Source organism: Cetorhinus maximus, chromosome 10 (assembly GCF_964194155.1).
Source record: "Cetorhinus maximus chromosome 10, sCetMax3.hap1.1, whole genome shotgun sequence".
In the NCBI taxonomy this organism is placed as follows: Eukaryota; Metazoa; Chordata; class Chondrichthyes; order Lamniformes; family Cetorhinidae; genus Cetorhinus; species Cetorhinus maximus.
In genome coordinates, this window is record NC_135888.1 from 112,423,415 (window position 1) to 112,442,650 (window position 19,236).

The window sequence follows — 19,236 nt, forward strand, 5'->3', positions numbered from 1 at the left end:
ATAGATATCCATATCAGCAGCTTCATCTGCAAATTTGGAGATATTACATTTAGTTCCCTCATCTAAATCATTAATATATATTGTGAATAGCTGGGGTCCCAGCACCGATCCCTGTGGTACCCCACTAGTCACTGCCTGCCATTCAGAAGAAGACCCGTTTATTCCTACTCTTTGTTTCCTGTCTGCCAACCAGTTTTCTATCTTTAATTTTACATGCCAGTCTCTTATTTGGGACTTTGTCGAAAGCCTTCTGAAAGCCCAAATAAACCACATCCACTGGCTCCCCCTTATCAACTCAACTAGTTACATCCTCGAAAATTTCCAGTAGATTTGTCAAGCATAATTTCCCTTTCATTAATCCATGCTGACCCTGTCTGATTCTGCCACTGTCATCCAAGTGCTCAGTTATTAAATCTTTTATGATGGACTCTAGAATTTTCCCCACTACCGACGTCAGGCTGACTGGTCTATAATTCCATTTTCTCTCTACCTCCCTTTTTAAATAAATAGTGGGGTTACATTAGGTACCCTCCAATCTGTAGGAACTGTTCCAGAGTCTATAGAATCTTGTTAGGTGACTACCAATGCATCCACTATTTCTAGGGCCACTTCTTTAAGTACTCGGGGATGTAGATTATCAGGCCCTGGGGATTTATCGACCTTCAATCATATCAATTTCCCCAAAACCATTTCCCTACTAATACGGATTTCTTTCAGTTCCTCTCCCACTAAACCCTGTGTTCCCCAAAATTTCTGGTATGTTATTTGTGTCCTCCTTTGTGAAAGCAGAACCAAAGTATGTATTTAGTTAGTCAGCCATTTCTTTGTTCCCCATTATAAATTCCCCTGTTTCTGACTGTAAGGGACCTACATTTGTCTTCACTAATCTTTTTCTCTTCACATACCTATGGAAACTTTTACAGTCAGTTTTTATGTTCCCTGCAAGCTTACTCTCGTACTCTATTTTCCCCTTCTTAATCAATCCCTTGGTCCTCCTTTGTTGAATTCTAAACTGTTCCCAATCCTCAGGTCTGTTGCTTTTTCTGGCCAATTTGTATGCCTCTTCCTTGGGTCTAATACCATCTCTAATTTCCCTTGTAAGCCATGGCTTGGCCACCTTTCCTGTTTTACTTTTGCACCAGACAGGAATAAACAATTGTTGCAGTTCACCCATGTGCTCTTTGAATGCTTGCCATTACCTATCCACCGTCATCCCTTTAAGTAACGTTTCCCAATCCATCATAGCCAACTCGCACCTCATACCATCGTAGTTCCCTTTATTAAGATTCAGGACCCTAGTCTCAGAATCAACTACGTCACTCTCCATCTTGATGAAGAATTCTATCATATTATGGTCACTCATCCCCAAGGGGCCTCGCACAACTAGACTGCCAATTATTCTTTTCTCATTACACAATACCCAGTCTAGGGTGGCCTGTTCTCTAGTTGGTTCCTCAACGTATTAGTCCATAAAAACACCCGTATACACTCCAAGGATTCCTCCTCTATGGTATTGTTACTAATTTGATTTGCCCAATCTATATGCATATTAAAGTAACCCATAATTACAGGTGTTCCTTTATTGCATGCATCTCTAATTTCCTGTTTAGTGCCATTCCCTACATCATCACTACAGTTTGGGGGCCTATATACAACCCCCACTAACATTTTTTGCCCCTTTGTGTTTTTCAGCTCTACCCATACAGATTCTACATCGTCTGAGCTAATATCTTTCCTCACTATTGTGTTAATTTCCTCTTTAACCAGCAATGCAACTTCACCGCCTTTTCCTTTTTGTCTGTCCTTCCTAAATACTGAATACCCCTGGATGTTCAGTTCCCATCCCTGGTCACCCTGCGGCCATATCTCCGTAATCCCGACTATGTCATAGCTGTTTACATCTATTTGCGCGGTTAATTCATCCACTTTATTGCAAATGCTCCTCGCCTTAAGGCTTGTCTTTTTAAAGATTACGCGTCCCGTTCCCACTATTTTTCACTGAGGCCCTGTTTGATTCTTGCCCTTGATTTCTCTGCCTATCACTTTTCTTATTCTCCTTTCCGACTTTTGTTCTTGTCCTTGATTCCCCTTCCTCTGACTCCTCACATAGGTTCCCACCTCCCTGCCATTTTAGTTTAAACCTTACCCAGCCACTCTAGCAAATATTCCCCCTAGGACATCAGTCCCGGTCCTGCCCAGGTGTAACCCATCCAGTTTGTACTAGTCCCACCTCCCCCAGAACCAGTCCCAATGTCCCAGGAATTTGAAACACCACCCCCCCACCCACACCATCTCTTCAGCCACATATTCATCCCATATATCCTGCTATTACTACTCTGACTAGCACGTGGCACTGGTAGTAATCCTTAGATCACTGCCTTTGAGGTCCTACTTTTCCACTTACTTCCTAGCTCCCTATATTCTGCTTTTAGGACCTCATCTCTTTTTTTTTAAACCTATGTCGTTTGTACCAATGTGTACCACGAGCGCTGGCTGTTCACTCTCCCCCTTCAGACTGTCCTGTAGCCGCTCTGAGACACCCTTGACCCTCGCACCAGGGAGGCATCCTGCAGTCTCGTTTTCGGCCACAGAAACACCTTTCTATTCCCCTTACAATTGAATCCCCTACAACGATTGCATTCCCACACTTTTTACTCCTCCCCTGTGCAGCAGAGCCAACCATGATGCAACAAATTTGGCTGTTGCTGCTTTCCCCCGAGAGGCCATTCCCCTCAACAGTATCCAAAGCGGTATATCGGTTTTGCAGGGGGATAGCCACAGAAGATTCCTGCACTGTCTGCCTAGTCCTCTTACTCTACCTGGTGGTCACCCATTCCCTTCCTACCTGTGGACTCAGCCTGCGGTGTGACCACCTCTCCGCCTCGTGGATGCTCCACAGCATCCCCAGCCGCCGATCCAGCTTCGAAACCCAGGCTTCCAGGAGCTGCAGCTGGAGACACTTCCTGCACACATGCTGGCCCCGGGCACTGGAAATATTCCCGGCTTCCCACACAGAGCAGGAGGAGCACACCATGGCTTTGAGCTCTCCTGCCATGACTTACCCCTTCAAATTAAATTGAACCTTTTGCGAGGTACTTAATATCAAATAATATCAATTACTCTAGGACACTTCTTCCCTGCTTCTCGTTGTTACAGAATATAGCCCTTACAAATGAAGAACCACAAAATAAGACCTTAAAAACTATAAGCGATAAAAGTAGTAAATACTTACCCGACCATGCTCACGGTACTCAAAGAATCACCTCGTTCCCTTCTCACCAAACTCCCAAAGCAGCACTCCAGTGCAGATTGATGCTGACTGCAGGACACTCTTCCCAGACTGCTTCACAGCTATGCTGACAACCCTTTTGAGATTTCTGCGCTTCTAAAATTCTAGCCTCCTGCACATCCCCAATTTCTTCACACCACCATAAATAGCTGCACTGTCAGCTGCTCAGGCCCTGGAATTCCCTCACTAAACCTCTGCCTCTCTTCCCTCCTCTCCTTGAGACATGCCCTAATCCTTACCTTATTGACCAAAGCTTTGACCTAATATGTCCTTGTGTGGCTCAGCATCAAATTTTGTTTGATAATTGCATCTGTGAAGTTTATTTGGGATTTGAGATATTAGGACACTATGTCAAAAAATGTATATTTTTTGAAAAAAGATTCAAAACAAGCAAATTTAAAGAGAGGCAAACTGAGTAAACCTTATTTATCTAGGATTTAAAAGGCGATATAAAATGATGCATTTACTAACAGAAAAATCCTTTATATCTTGGAAATGAACCCATGTGCCTTATGTATAGCGTTTATAATGCATTGATCTACAACTCTTCAGTAGCTAGGCGATTCAGAAAGTTCTGCCTCAAGCATCCAAAGATTTAAAAACAACAGCAGTTCCTCAATCAGCTTTAAATGGTGACATTCTTTTGGGAAATTTTAGGCGCTTTGATCTTGAACAGCTCAAGAAACAATTTACACACTAATAATTAGCCATTCATGCAGCTGGTCAGGTGTATTTCAAGCAAAGGTATTAGTGAATGGCTGGCACACATCACATGTTTATGAATGCCTGGCGAAATTACACCAAGGTCCCATTAACTTTGAAATACGGCATAATACTTTATGCGCATATCTGCAATGCACCATTGCCAGAGCATTAAATATCCTGAAGTGCCTCTTGGATTTGTTCTGAGTTTCTTTCCCCCACCTGCAATAATATAGATATTCATACGGAGGCTGAAAATAATGTTTCAGGTTATGAAAGGGTTACTTGCAGTTACTTTTTAAACAGACTTTGTAATCTAGTATTTGAAGGGTGATTTTCCCAAGCTACCCACTCTAAATGTACAGCTCATTTCTCATTAGTTATTTCCACCTCACTAACATTGCCTGACTCTGTTCCACCTCATCTCATCTGCTGCCCCACATCCATCTTTGTGACCTCTAGACTTTACTATTCCAAAGCACTCATGGTCAGCCTCCCATGTTCTATCCTCCATATGCTGGGCATCATCCAAAACTCTGCAGTCGAGGTCCACACTCTCAAAGTCTATCACCCTCTTCTCATTAATCTACTTTGGCTCCCAGTCAAACAATGCCTAGATTTTAAAATTCTTATCCTTATTTTAAATCCCTCTGTGGTCATGTCCCTCCCTATCTCGGTAATCTCCTCCAGCTCCAGAACCTGCTAAGATATCTGCAATTCTCCAATTCTGGCCTATAAGCACCGCCAAATTTAATTGTTCCGCCATCGGTTGCCATGCCTTCAGCTGCCTGGGGCCTAAACTCTGGAATTTCCTGCCTACACCTCTTCACTTTGCTTTTCTCCCTTAAAGGCATGCCTTAAAATCTACTTCTTCTACCAAGCTTTTGGTCGTCTGCATCAATATTGCCCTATGTGGCTCAGTGTCAGGTTTTATTTTATAATGCTCCTGCAAACCCCTGGGGAGATTTTAGTACATTAAAAGCACTAATGGATGTAGCCAATGCACTTAACCGTAACTTAGAGTCTTGAATATTCCTGATAAGTGTATAAGTACGAAAGGGGCTGTGGGGGAAGGCAACCATGGTCCTACATTTACAGTATAACAGTTGAATGAATGACAACTCTAGTTAGGGTAGCAGACAAAAATGAACAATTAACAGTTTAGTAAGTTAAGATTAAAAAGGGAAGATTAAATAGCATGTTTCTATAAAGTATTATGCAACAATGTCACACACACATTCACATCTGCTTTTTAAAATCATACCCTAAAGTAATAGCACCTGTTTCACAGCATACTTCTCAGATTCTGACACAGCTAATGACCCTTCATTAAACCAATATTGTTCAGATTATAATCAATCTGATTCTACACATATGCTGTGCATGAACTGTTTCACTGGAAAACAGCACAAGTGGAAAAAGCAGGGCAATGGTTGAGATTCAAACATCGCTGGAACGGGACGAATGACTAAGACAACATGCACAACTTTCTTTTCTAAAGCAACTTTAACATAAATGGAATAGTGCTGGGAGAAAGTGCAATGAGATTTTTAAAAAAAGCCCTTCAGGAGGCTCTTGAAGGAAGGCAAGGAGTCCTAAGGGCAACTTGAGCAAGGATGGAAATTGCATGCTGTATTATAGGATTGATGACGGTTGCAAAGATGGGAAGAAGGAGTTGTACATGAGAGTAATGATTTTGGAATTGATATATTGGGAAAAGGGAGCCAATAAAGGTTAGGAAGTACAGAGGTGGTGGAGAAATGCGAATTAGTTCAAGATAGGATGCATGTGGTGAATGGTAATGAGTATGCAAATGAGCTGGAGCACACTGCAGATTTAATACCAGGCAGTGATCATGTGTTACAATTCACTCAGGGAGACATAGTCACACTTCTACATGCATGTTGTAAATCTGTAGCTATAGATAATGATGATAGAGGCTCCAACTTTCTTTCCATCGCATGGCTGACCAGGAATCTCTCCCGCTCTTACTGCCTATCACTGGTGTGTGTTGGAAGTATTTACAGGTCGATACTCAATTTGTTTGGCCACGTTATGAAACTCACCTTCCTTGGCCATTAAGTCGTGGGATGGGACTTGAACCCAGAGCTTCTGGCTCAGAGGCAGGAATGCTACCCACTGCACCACAAGAACAGAAATTAAACTGGACTAGCCATATAAATATAGTGGTTATAAAAGCAGGTCAGAGGCTAGGAATCCTGCAGCGAGTGCTTCACCTCCTGATTTCTTGGGATCCTGGCAGTAGCCACTAATGCACTCTTGGCACTGCCAGGACTGATGGAGCTGCCAGCCAATCAGATTGGCAGCAGATCCAGCAGGTGGGATTTCCTCCATGCTGAGGGGCACAAGTCCCACTTGGCCCTTATTAGGCAGGTTGGCACATGCCAACTCTGCTTCCAGGGCAGGGTGGGCAGGGGGGGGGGGGGGGGGGGGGGTGGAAGAGAGAGGAGGAGAAGAGGAGCAGAGTCATTTGCACCCTCCAACCCAACCCAGCCAGTGTTATTCAGCCCAAAAATTCACTGCGCGTTCTCACTGGGAAGTGCAGATCAAGAGGATAGAGATACCACCTATAAGACTAAACCAACTCAAAATCTCTCTAATCTCTCCTTTCTTCCACCCCATCACAGACCTTCCATTTTTGTTCTTTTTCTACCCTCCAAGGGCCTGGGACCCATGTAAAATTCCTCAGGTAGTTTGCACTGGATAATCTTCAACATGAAATATAAAATGCCAATTTTAAATATGACCTGTAATTATACATGTAATAAGGTACCTCATTGTGCTAAAAGAAACTGAACTGTATCACACTTGACAAAGTTCAGATTTGATATTACATAATATATTTTGCAAGTTTTGTGAATAAAGTATATTTCTGGAAAAAAAATTGTAACACAAACCAGTTAGAGCAGGAAGATCAACATTCACTATATAAATAATGTGTTGAGTGATGTTTTGATGATATAGTGTCAAATTACTTTTACTGGACTTTCACTATGGTGAAAAGAAAAACAAGGAGGAAACCCACTTATATATACACACACACACAATTGCATAGTTTAAAATGTCTCCCATATGCACACACACAATTATAGATGACATTCACAATATTGCGCATAACTTGTAATGAATCTCATCAATAACTGCATTTATACAGCACATGTGGAACGTCCAAGTGCTTTACACAATTATTTTTTATGCAGTGATTTACTTGGGGATTTCTGTGGAGCATAAAAACATGAGCACTCGGGAGTTCCCTTGATGATTCAATGAATAAATGTGCTTTGCAAGGTACAGTAACAGAGCCAGAGACCAGGAAAGCTCCAAGTTAAATCCTTGGCCTTTGCTGAAATAGCTGATCTCACTGGTGGTACCTTAAATTTGCTTCAGTATCCCAGTCTAGGAGGGGGGGAAAAACCCACAGCATTTCCACCATTTTACCTTAAACCATTACCGAGGGAACAAGCAAATTCAGGGTCAGAATCATCAGTGCCAATTCCTTCCTGAAATAGCCAATCTGTTATCCAGGCTTGATCAAAAAAATACAGCCACTTGGACAAAGATACTGAATATCAGCACAAAAATCTGCCTACACAAGAGAGGGGTGGGTGGAGTGAAGAAGCACAAGGTTTGAGACAATCATACTGACATATTATAGAGTAGATTTTCCTGCCGCTGTGGTATAGGCAGTAGTCAGCAGACATGGTAGGGTTTGTGCATCTCAGAACTTCTGGGGTTAGATTATTTTAAAAGGATGAAGCCACTTGAAGTGGTTGCATGGGGGCAATATATTTAGGGGACAATGACTGTGGAGCATAAAAAGTGTCTAGCAAAATTAATGAGGCGCATTTCAGTTCAGTCTGCCTATATTTAAGAGCCACTAATGCAGCCAGATTGCCTTTCCAATGACACTGCACCGGTTGACCTCCAAGTCAAGCAAGGTCCAGCTATTTGCAAAGCACAAGAGCAAAAAAGGGAACTAGAATTCCAGTAAAAAAAGGCAGGAAAAAAAAAACTTCACAGATGATTAGATCCTAGCAATTTAAAGTGGTATGATAAACGTAGTTGTCATTTCTACAGAAATAAAGAAGTTATTCGTATTGTGAAAAAGTAAAGAACACTTAGTTAAATTAATTCTGTGAATTGTGCATTAGGTTAGAGTCTTTTCCAAAATCCATGCTTCTAAACACATCATGATGCCATAGCTGTTCTCAAGTGATTAATGCAGCTGTGCAATTCATATGACTAATTCCACACTGATGTGCCAAGTGTTACCACTGCTGGGAAACTTCAACTGTAGCGTTCTAGTCCAGACACATACTAATTGCAAATTTCAGCAAAAAAATCCTCTACTTCAGCCAAAAGAACATAACATCTTTCAAACTGAAGGCCTGGAAGAAAAAGTATAGTGCGCACAGAATATTTGCTTCTGAATTTTAGGGTAGATCCAAAGACTGCATCATATGTGCTCTCAATCTGGAGCTTGCATCAAAAGTTAGTTAGAGAGGATATATTCCTCCTCTGAAAGAACACACAATTTATCCTCTCTTTTTAAAAAAAAGTCTCCCTAGTTTAATTTTCCCCCTCACCTCCTGTTTTCTGAAGACAGGAACACAGAATGGGGATCAGTGCTAATCCTTTTTTATGAGCCTGATTGTTGAAGATGCAATTCCAGGGGGAGGGCATCTAAAATCAAGTCAAATTTTAACCTTTAAAATTAAGAAGATATCTAACAAGGGCACCAAGAACCAAAGCAAGACTAATTTTCCCTTCCCTCCTTCAACCAGCAATCCAGCCTAGATAATGTTACAAAGCAGGCACTGGGCCAAGGGTTTTGTTTCCCCGTATAAATTAGCAGCGCACCAACATACCACATGTTTTTTTCTCCCTGTATTGAGTCATCAGGGTAGTTACCTGCATCCCTTTTAGGAGTGGATGCAGTAAAATTCAAGAACTTACTCCACTCCTAGGCAGGGTTTTCCCACAACCTGATCAAATACGAAGATTTGGATTTGTGATGCTCCTTGCTAATCCACCCGGCAAGGGCTAGAAATTTCAAAGCACCGTTGTGCCACATTTAAAAGAGAAAGAACTGGGATAGCGGGACTGGGTAGGTCCATGGTGCACTTCAATTGTTTCCCTCCACATTAATTACAGTAATTTCACTGTTGCTGTTCTCCTACAAGAAATCAATGCAATTGATTAGGAAGTACGCCAGGAAGTTAGCAAGTTCTGATGGCATACAACACTGCATTACAGAAGTAAACTTTCTATGGATCTCAAAGAACTAATGGGATATCAATGATTCTATTATCTGATAGGTAGCATCATCCCACTTCTTCTGTTGCATTGGAACAGGAAGGGAGCAGGTACAGAAAGCCCCCAACCACCAACCTCAACCCGTGTCAACATTTTGCATCATGGCAGAAAGGTAGAAGCCCAATAGAACCACCTCTCCCCCAATTCCAACTAACCATCCTTTGCAGCAAATACACCACTTGCATCCTTCCAGGCAGGGTATCTGGTAATGAGAGAATGGACAGGAACCAGCTTTTTTTGTACATAGGTGGGTACATTAAAACTTGAGAAATTGCCCTGGATTGCATAAGCGCTAAGAGAATATTCATATCACACTCTTCCCTAGGTGGAAAATAGATGAATTGTAATATTAAAAATGTAAATAGACTGTAAAGTTATAAACTTAGTTACAAATTGTCCATTTTGGCAGGAAGAATAATAAAGCATATTATCTAAATGGGGAGGTTGAAGAGCTCTGAGATTCAGAGGCATCTGGGTGGCCTAGTGCGTGAATCATGAAAGGACAGTATGCAGGTACAGCAATTAATTAGGAAAGCTAATAGAATGTTATCATTTATTGCAAGGGGAACTGATTACAAAAATAGGGAGATTACGCTTCAGTTGTACAGAGCACTGGTGAGACCACATCTGAAGTATTGTGTACAGTACTGATCTCTTATTTTAAGGAAGGGTGTAACTGCGTTGAAGCAGTTAAGAGAAGGTTTACTAAACTAATACCAAGGATGGGCGGGTTGTCTTAGGAGGAAAGGTTGAACAGGTAAGACTTGTTTCCACTGGAGTTTGGAAGAGTAAGAGGCGACTTGATTGAAACCTTTAAGATTCTGAGGAGTCTTGACAGAGTGGATGTGGAGAGGATGTTTCTTGTGGGAGAATCAAGAATGGGGGGGGTGCCTGGTTTAAAAATAAGGGTCACTCATTTAAGACAGGGGTGAGGAGAAATGTTCTCTCTCAGAGGGTTGAGTGTCTTTGGAACTCTACTTCCACTTCCTTTTCAGGAAGGGTCTTTGAATATTTTTAAAGGCTGAGCTAGATAGATTCTTGATTAACAAGGGGGTGAAAAGGTTGCCAGCGGTAGGCAGGAGGTTACAAACAGATCAGCCGTGATCTTATTGAAAGGCGGAGCAGGCTCGAGGGGCCGAGGGACCTACTCCTGCTCCTAATTTGAATGCTGGTACTGAGAAAAACACAATGGAGTTTTAGTCTTGTTTTAGAAGAACAACAGTTTAGGGAATACTGGAGAAATAATGATGAATTTGATGGGCACGCTGTTTAGAGTGCAAATAATCCAGCAATTTCTGAAAAGGAAGCAACACAGCTGGAGTTTAGAATCACCACGAAATTTCTAGACAATTTGCACCACTCCACTGTCAACCTCACAAAAATGACAGTTGGTACTCAAACATGCTGCAGGTTTCGCAAAAGTGCACATTAATTTGCATATTCATTGCTGATTTACACTCATCGCAGAAAGTTAGGGCTCCTACTTGACAGCAGAAGTACCCTTTTTTAAAAAGGGGGATCTATGCTCCTGCAATACCACTAAATCTGTCCACCTCTCTGGCCCAGAAAGAGAATTTAAATTGTGGACTTTCATTTCTACTGGTAGTAAACTGTTGAAAGAGATTTAACATTTTAATTGCTCTCACTACATCATCATCAGCTCACATTTCCAGGGCAGAAAATTTGAACTAAAGGGCAAAAGGAAAAATGCAAGTAACAGGGAACCAACATGAAGCTGCCCTGATCTAGCAATTTCGCACAACAGATGCTGCCTGACTTGCCGAGTTTGCAGCATTTTCTGTTGGCTATTTTTCTGAATAGTGCATCGCCAGCAGAAAGGCAATTTTTGCTATTTAATCATGAAGATCAAGGCTTACAGCATTGGAACACTGAATGAGAAGAGTAGTGGTACAGGCATTTCCAAGAGTGGCTGCTTGTTAACGTGAAGTTCCAGCTTTATGTATCTAGCTGGTGAATTCTGGAATTTTTCAGTCTCTTCCTCCATTCCTTAAAAGCTCACTGATGTTTTCTTATTCTGTTTCTCCTAAAGGCAACAGCTCCTGATAATTTGGGGTTTCGTTGACATATACTACTTCCATTATGGATTGCTGGATTGATGCAGAAATTCTACCCAATTGCCTCCAAAACTCAAGCCAGATAACATTAATTCAAACCTGCAGAACATGTAAAAGGCTTAGAACAAAAATGTATTTATTGATACTTTGCCCTCCCCAGTTTTCCTATGGACATAACTTTCTTGGATAAGAGGATGACCTGTACAGCTCAGGTTTTCACCAAATTACATTTCAGAGCTCACTAGTAGATGTACACTGTCACATGAGTTGGGACACGTCCACCATTTTAAATCAACATTTATTACATTTTTAAAAGCCCTCATCCTGCCTGTGGATGAGGTTTCATGCTTTTTCTGAAGCCCGCCAGGACTCCCGGATTGCCCGCCAACCCCAAGGTTGGACGGGCAGGTCCATTAATGAGGTTCATGACTTTGTCAATGGCCTCAATAGGCCATTGACAGGTCAGCGGGCACACAGCTGATTCGGCTGCGCCCCCACCGACCTGAAAATTGAAATGACGCGGGGTAATGTTCGGAGTTCCGCCTGACGTCACCCCGCAACATTTTATGTGTCAGCGAGCGGGCCCCGGCTCCCCAGCCTAAAGATCCTGCCCCTAGTTCTGCATTCAAAGAGCCACTATTATGCAAACCCTGACAGTGGGTGTTGGTTATTGTAGCTGAGCCTAATTGTACTTAATTCAAAGTCTACAATCAAATTTTCCAGCACAGTTCACTAATTAGTGATCATTAGCAGGAATCTTGACTCCTCCTCCCCCTTCTTCCCCCCCCAGCCCCCACATCAGTTGTAGTAGTCCACTGCCATCCTGAAATTAGCCAAATCATTAGCTGAGGATTAAACTTCAAGTGCGTGGTTTGTGCAAGTCCGTACCAACACTGCATGGTATTATTTTAATTATTTCCAGTGCACTAAGACTACCATATCTAACAAAATAAACCCATTTATAAAAAAAAGCTTGGAATCTAGAATTCAAAAGTTTCAGCCAAGAAAATAATCACTGACATAGTAAAGCTTTGTCCATGTAATTTAGTACACAAATATTAAATTTTGAAGTCCAGGTTAGTGCAGTTTTATTCATTAACATTGATGGGCTGCCTAATTTAGACATGTTTGGTTTATATAATGTGGAATGTCATGTTAGAGGGACATTCAGCTCTATGAGTCTCTTTTTGTCATTATATTAAACCACTGTACCTCAATTCAAACATTTAGCTATATACTGGTCATGATTATATCTCAAGAAAGATGTACTGACATTGGAAGGAATCTGGCACAGATTTACCAGAATGATGTTGAAGCTGATAGTTAAAGGGCAGATGGAATCGTGAAGCCTGGAAAAGATAAATGGCATAGACAAGGGTTTCAGCACAACATTGACTTAGGCAGGCAGGCAAAGCAACATAGGTGTAAGTAGGTGGTCTTTGATGTAGAGAATACAGGACCAGAATCTCAATTCAGGGTTAAAATAGATACCAATAAGCAAAATATTTGGTTCTGTCTGAGACAGGAGATGGGGGCAAGATGGTATTAATGGCAAAAGTAAGGATTTGGTGACAGGCTTTGAGGAGGTCAGTTTCGGTTTGTCAATTTTTAGCTGGGGCAAACTTTGAATCATCTGAGACAGCATGTTGCAGAAACAATCTGAAATCATGGAGGTAGCAGAATAGTCAAAATGGTAGAGCTGGATGTCATCAGCATAGTGACTCCTTGTCTACAGATGATATTGCCAAGGGGCAGCATGGAAATGAGGGACAGAAGGGAGCAGAGATCAACTGGTTATGGTCAGATAGCCAAGTTTGAATGAAAGTGAGGCAGTCCCACTGAGCGCGGCAATGAAGCAACGGTCTTGGTGTATCACAATGTAGGTGACCAGGTCAAAAGCAGCAGAGTGATCAAGAATGCACCGTGGTTACAGAATGTTGTTTGTGACGGTTTTCTTGTTCAGTCCTGTGTCAGCAAGCTTGACAGTCAGGTATGCAATTACAGTATTATCCTCTCCAGTAAATTGTGCAAAATTTCACTGTGCTATTTTGTAATTTAGAATACCTTCAATTACAGTGGATCCTTAAAAAACCTTGAATTATATTTCAGAATATAAGATTACTAAACAACTTTACCAATTTAAAAGAAATCCCAATTTGATATTTTCTAATAAAAAGGTGGAAGAAAGGACCACTCACTATGATAGAATTCCTATTCTGAGTTTCGCATTACCATTCTTCAGTTAATACAGGACATTCCAGACAATTAAGCTTCAGATATTTTACATTAGCATGATACTAACCTTCTTTTAGAACTCGAGTCAAAAGATGGGAGATTTGTAGAATTTTATGGTCAATTGAAAGACCAACCAGAGCCAATATCTACTGGCCTGTAGGTGGCAGCATAATGTCTGTTCCAAAGGTAGTTTTCACAGTAGGATACTTTGAAGGGAAGTACAGTAAACCTACTTTGACCTTTCCATGACATCTATACTTCAAACTTTCTGGCATCATCACATATTGTAAGCTGTTCTCCATGACAACACTTTTAAAAAATTTCCCATGTACATGACAAATCTCTACCCAGCTCAAAGTTGCTGATGGAAACAGGACACAACTGTTATGTATTGCATTTGCATGTGCAACTTAAAATTTAACAAGGTATCAGTGTGACTTGGTCATAAAAGTCACAACAAAAAGATCAATTGATAGATTTGTATAAAAGGATTGTAGATTCTGTAGTGAATACCGCTCTACATACATCATGTAAACAAAGCAGCTATCAAATAACTCAATGCAATAACACCACATACGCAATTCTGACCCATGAACCTCAAGTCCAACAACTTAAATGGACAGAGTGCTCTAGTTTGGACATGCTCTACCTATTGGCTGGTCTCACTTCAAATGCATTAAACTAATTACCAAATGTTTATTCTGCCATTTTGCTCCATTTAATGTAAAACAAAAAAAAGTCTTATGTTTATATTATATTTATCGTCTTGTCATTAAGTACTGTGCACACTTAGTACTGTAATTGTGGTTCAGGTTAGTCTACTTTAATAGTTTCTTGAAATGCAACCCAACTTTAACCATACAAGGGAAATGCTGGAAGTAAATCACAGACTTTTCTAACATATCAAAAGAATTTGAAAGCAAAAATATACAAATATTAATAGGTGACCTTGGTATGTTAGTGCAAGATTAAGAAAATGCTAGCAATTTGTAACCCTGTGTGCTTGTCAATTAACAGCATTAAACGCAAGAGCTAGAAATGCTAATCACAATATTGACTACTTTAATACAATGCAATTTTTTTTCATGTAGAAAATTTATTACAGAGGAGTTTTTTTCTATATAAGCTACAGTCATTTTGAATACTTCAGATGGACTGAGTGCAGGTGACCTATGCAGTGGAAGGTGATGGAAGTCAAAAATGAGACAAGGCCAGTTAGTCTATTAAAGTTAGTTTTGGTAATTAGCCGTAGCCCACAGAGGACCAGAGGCACAATTGATTATGTAGCATGAGGGACACGACTCCACCTTCAGCATAGGTTAAGGCAAGGAGGCAGGCCTCCATGAACAACCATAGCTGGTATGGGGAATGAAACCATGCTTGTTGACATCATTCTGCACCACACGCTATCTGAGCTGAGCTATCTGACCAGCCCCCAGTCTATTAAAGATCACTCCTCTATTATATCCTCTCAGCTGGATATCTAACAATGTTGAAATGACCAAAAATGTCTAGATGGCTACTTAGTAAAACACCGCTTCACACACAATGTCTGGGATAATTTAATGGGCACTATCTAATCTAAAATACTTTCACTAACATAAACAAACAGCTCTCGCTCCTATTATTTTGCAACATTTCACCTTAACTCAGCTATTTCATCACTTATATGCACATCAACAATTACCACCTCCTCTGCCCATATATTTTTGCTCTAAACTAGAGATTGAGCTTGGTTTAACCTTTCCTTAGAGGTCATCCATAACATATGGAATCATTCTTGTTCCTCATTTCTGCATGGTCTTCAATGTTTGTACATCCCTTTTGTAGCACTGCAGCCAGCCACAGTAACTCCAAATGTGGTCTGACCAGTACATGTACAGCCTCAAAAATGCCACAGAATAATCACACTATTCCTGAAACAAAAAAAACATGCAAACATATGAAAATGCACACTTGTACGCCATTGCAGGGAGGAAATAAATGTTCTACTGAAAAGAGTTACATGTCTGCTGGTTATTTAGATTGATTATGACACCAAAATGATCCTTGAATTAGGTCTCATTTACAACCGTGGAAATTGGATTCACCTTTTACTAGTATAAAAGCAGCATATTAAGTTTAGAAATAAAATACGGTACCTGACCCAACTTTGACCCTCATTTCAATCACATAATAATCTGAACTTTAATATTTTGCCTCAAGATTTTAAATGTCCAAATTCTGCTTGTGCGCCAAGTTATCAGTAAACAGTTCCCACATGGAGGATCCAGACCATTTGGTCACAAAATTTAAATGTACCACATCACAGGTAGATTTAGTTCAATACAAAGGAACAAATTTTACTTGCTGAAGGCAAGTACTATGCCACCATCTTGAACATTTGATCTTGCAGCCAAACTCTGCATTAAATACAAAAGTATCAACAACTTAAGTATGGAGTAGGGAGACACAAATCACCACCCACCCCCCAAAGTCTGCATCCTCATGTCCCAACTGCAGTTCTTTTTCTCAGCCACTGTCTCAGGTTAAAGCTTACTTCACAACTTCAGCATCCTATTTCGTCCCGGAGCTGAATTTCCCACCCCATATCCTCCATTACAAAAGACTGCCTACTGCCACCTCCCTAACATTGCCAGTCTGTGATCCCTATCTCAGTCCATCAGCTGCCAGAACCCTCTGCCATGCCTTTGTCATCTCCAGACTCTTTTTTTTCATCAGTTGTTAAATTTAAATTGGTATTTTGTTTTAATTGCATCAATGTTCTTCTGGCTGACCTTCCACCCTTCAGCTTGTCCAAATCTTTGGTGCCTGCACTTTAACCCATGCCAAGCTCCACATCACCTACCACCACCAAACATTGGCACCTAATGCACCAACTCTTAATATTCAGTATTCTCATTCTGTGTTCAAATAACTTTGCACCCTTACCCCTTTACATATCTAGTTTCCTTCAGCCCTAGGACCATCTATGAACTCTATTCATTTAACACTAGTCTCTATGCAACCCTTCACCCTAACTTTTGCAGACATGCTTTCAGCTGTCTAGGCCCTCAAGATGAGAATTTACACCCTATACCTCTCCCTTAAAACCAACCTATGCCCAAGTTTGAGTCAGCCTACGTTTTGCCAGATCTCTCTTCTATGCAGTGCCCTGGGTCATTTTCCCTGCATTTAGGAAGATGCTATGAAAAAGGAAAATTATTGCTGTTGTAAGCAACAGTTTCTTGTATCCCACTGTTCCCAAGTTGATAATCATAATTACCAAGTGCTATAAGATGTATAGCTTTACAATTCAAAACACCGGTTTAAAAAAAAGTTGAAATATAGGACATGAACACCATTATTCCCATGATATAAAGCAGCTGCTTGTATTTTATAATTACAATTACGAGTTCTTTCCAGACAGCATCCACTTTCACAGAATGGTAATCTCCCTTTGCGTCTATCCATTGGCCGTAAGTTATTAAATAATTTACACACAGAAGACAAAATTGTAAAATCAAACATGTAGTTCAGGTTATGGGGCTGATGAGGGGATTGAATGAAAACTTAAGAACCATGGTAATACATGTAACTATCAAAATACATGTAAATAATTATATTAAATAGAAAGATGGTTTAATTTAAGGCAATGTGATCAGTTTGGCCTTGATATACTAAGCTAAGAGTAGTATAAAAGACTATGTGTTTTCATCCGTTGTTAAATTTAAACAATTTAAATTGGTTATTTTGTTTTAACTGTACCAAGGCTCTCATCTGGCTCTGGGTTTCACTCTGGACTGACTTGAATATCAGTACTGTACAGTGTAACTTGATTCTAGATCAACTTGCTTTCAAACGAAGCACTTTGAAAAAAAATCAATTTGACTAAAATCAGTATCACCCAATAGATTTAATTCGAACATCTTCCTCACATGCTAGTTATAACAAATACATTTATAAACTTCAGAATTTTATTGCACCAATTGTATACAGAAAAATCTTCTCCCAACTGGCAAACTGCCCTCGGCTAAACTGGAACCAAATCAAAATGCACACTTGAAATCTTTACCCATAAAATAAATTTCAGTTAATTGATTTTAACATACAATGTAAAGAGAATACATAATGAAATCCAGGGGATGTGATTTATAACTCATTAGGTGATGCTCACCAGTGGTTAACCTATCAATAAATTGTGTCAAAATGTTTCCCTTTCATTCAAAGAGTGCGTTCCCCATTACAGATTTCCCCCCACCCAATCCCCTAAAATCTGTTTAGTATTCAAGTCGTTGCCTCCCCCCGGCTCAAGGTTGCAGTTACCATCATTCATCTTAAATTACCGAGACTGAACCTTCCTAGTCTGCATACCTACTTGTTGCATTAACGCGTTGAACCATTCAAGAAACTCCTACTTTTCAATTCGGTGCAATCGCAGAAAATAAGCCCATTTAAAATAGTTACAAAGTAGGCAAGACTCGAGTGCATCAATAATCATTTATGCCGAATTAAGCAAGCAACAGCCCGTTATGCCCTCAAGATCATTCTTGATGTGATTGTTTAATGAATCGTACAGGTTAACCAGTAAATGAACTCAAATTAAAAAGGATGAGACATCACGGAACAACAAATACAATAGCAGCACACCCATTAAAAATGTAACCAAGCAAAGGAGCTCCCACTGGGTAACGCTTTCTTTATTGTGATCCCGTAAGGACAACGTTGGGCAACAGTTGCACCGAGGTGGTGGGGGGGGAATATTTTTCCACTTCAGTCAAATAAATTTGTATTGGAGAAAAAGATATTGGTAATTACATGCATCACAAAGAATTTAAGCAACTTTGACACAAGTAACATAAGTTCTGCAGATCTCTTCCACAGGTTGCAAAATAATTTTAAAAGCATGTAATGAAAACGATACAAATTAACACTCCATCGTAGCCGCCAGTGAAACGAAAGAGGAAAAACTCCAATATGTTTCTTTTGGAGGGACTTGTTGCTTACCCGCGAGATGGTTAAGGGTTGACTATAGTCCTTGCCTCCTACTAATCTAAAGCCCCATGGTGACGGTCCGTAAAGAGTCACAGGATGTGGCATTTTAAGCTGTTATTGTTGCTTCAGCGGGGACTTGAAGCAAACTCTCTGACTCCCAGTCAGAGCAAAAGCTGCAGCAATCCGACTCTCCCTCCGCCCTCTCTTTAAATTCGGTGCTTCCACATTACATCATTCCCCTTCACCCCGCGCGAGCCAGAACAAAGACCCGCAGACTGTCACGTGCCCCTGAGTGACAGCTCGGCCGGAACGGCCAGGGCGACCAGCCCTTCGACGCAGGTGTGAACACTCGCGAAGATCTCTGGGAATTGTAGTTCTCCTCCCAGAAGCATTTCCCAGAACTGCAGGTATCACCCACAGAGTCCTTATACAATCCCAGTACCTGTTTGCTATTCAAACAACTTGCCTTACAACTTTCTTCTTCATCCAGTCAGTGCAGATGGAGAAGTAACTGCTCCCATTGGTTGAAGGTTGAAAACAGAAGAAGGCATCTCTAAAGTAATTAATTGGCAAAAGGAACAAAGGAGTTATGAGGGAAACATTTTTACGCAGTGAGTGGTTACA

At 40.7% G+C, this 19,236-nt stretch overlaps 1 protein-coding gene across 1 annotated transcript in view; it reads right to left on the reverse strand.

Moving 5' to 3' along the window:
* LOC144685951 (PDZ and LIM domain protein 4-like) overlaps window positions 1-18,906 on the reverse strand; it is a 118,219-nt gene extending 99,313 nt beyond the window's left edge. The window contains exon 1 of the mRNA XM_078551009.1: window positions 18,625-18,906. Coding sequence (XP_078407135.1) covers window positions 18,625-18,717 — 93 coding nt within the window. The 5' untranslated portion in view covers window positions 18,718-18,906. The remainder of the gene's footprint in view (window positions 1-18,624) is intronic.
* Between the last annotated feature and the right edge of the window lie 330 nt (window positions 18,907-19,236).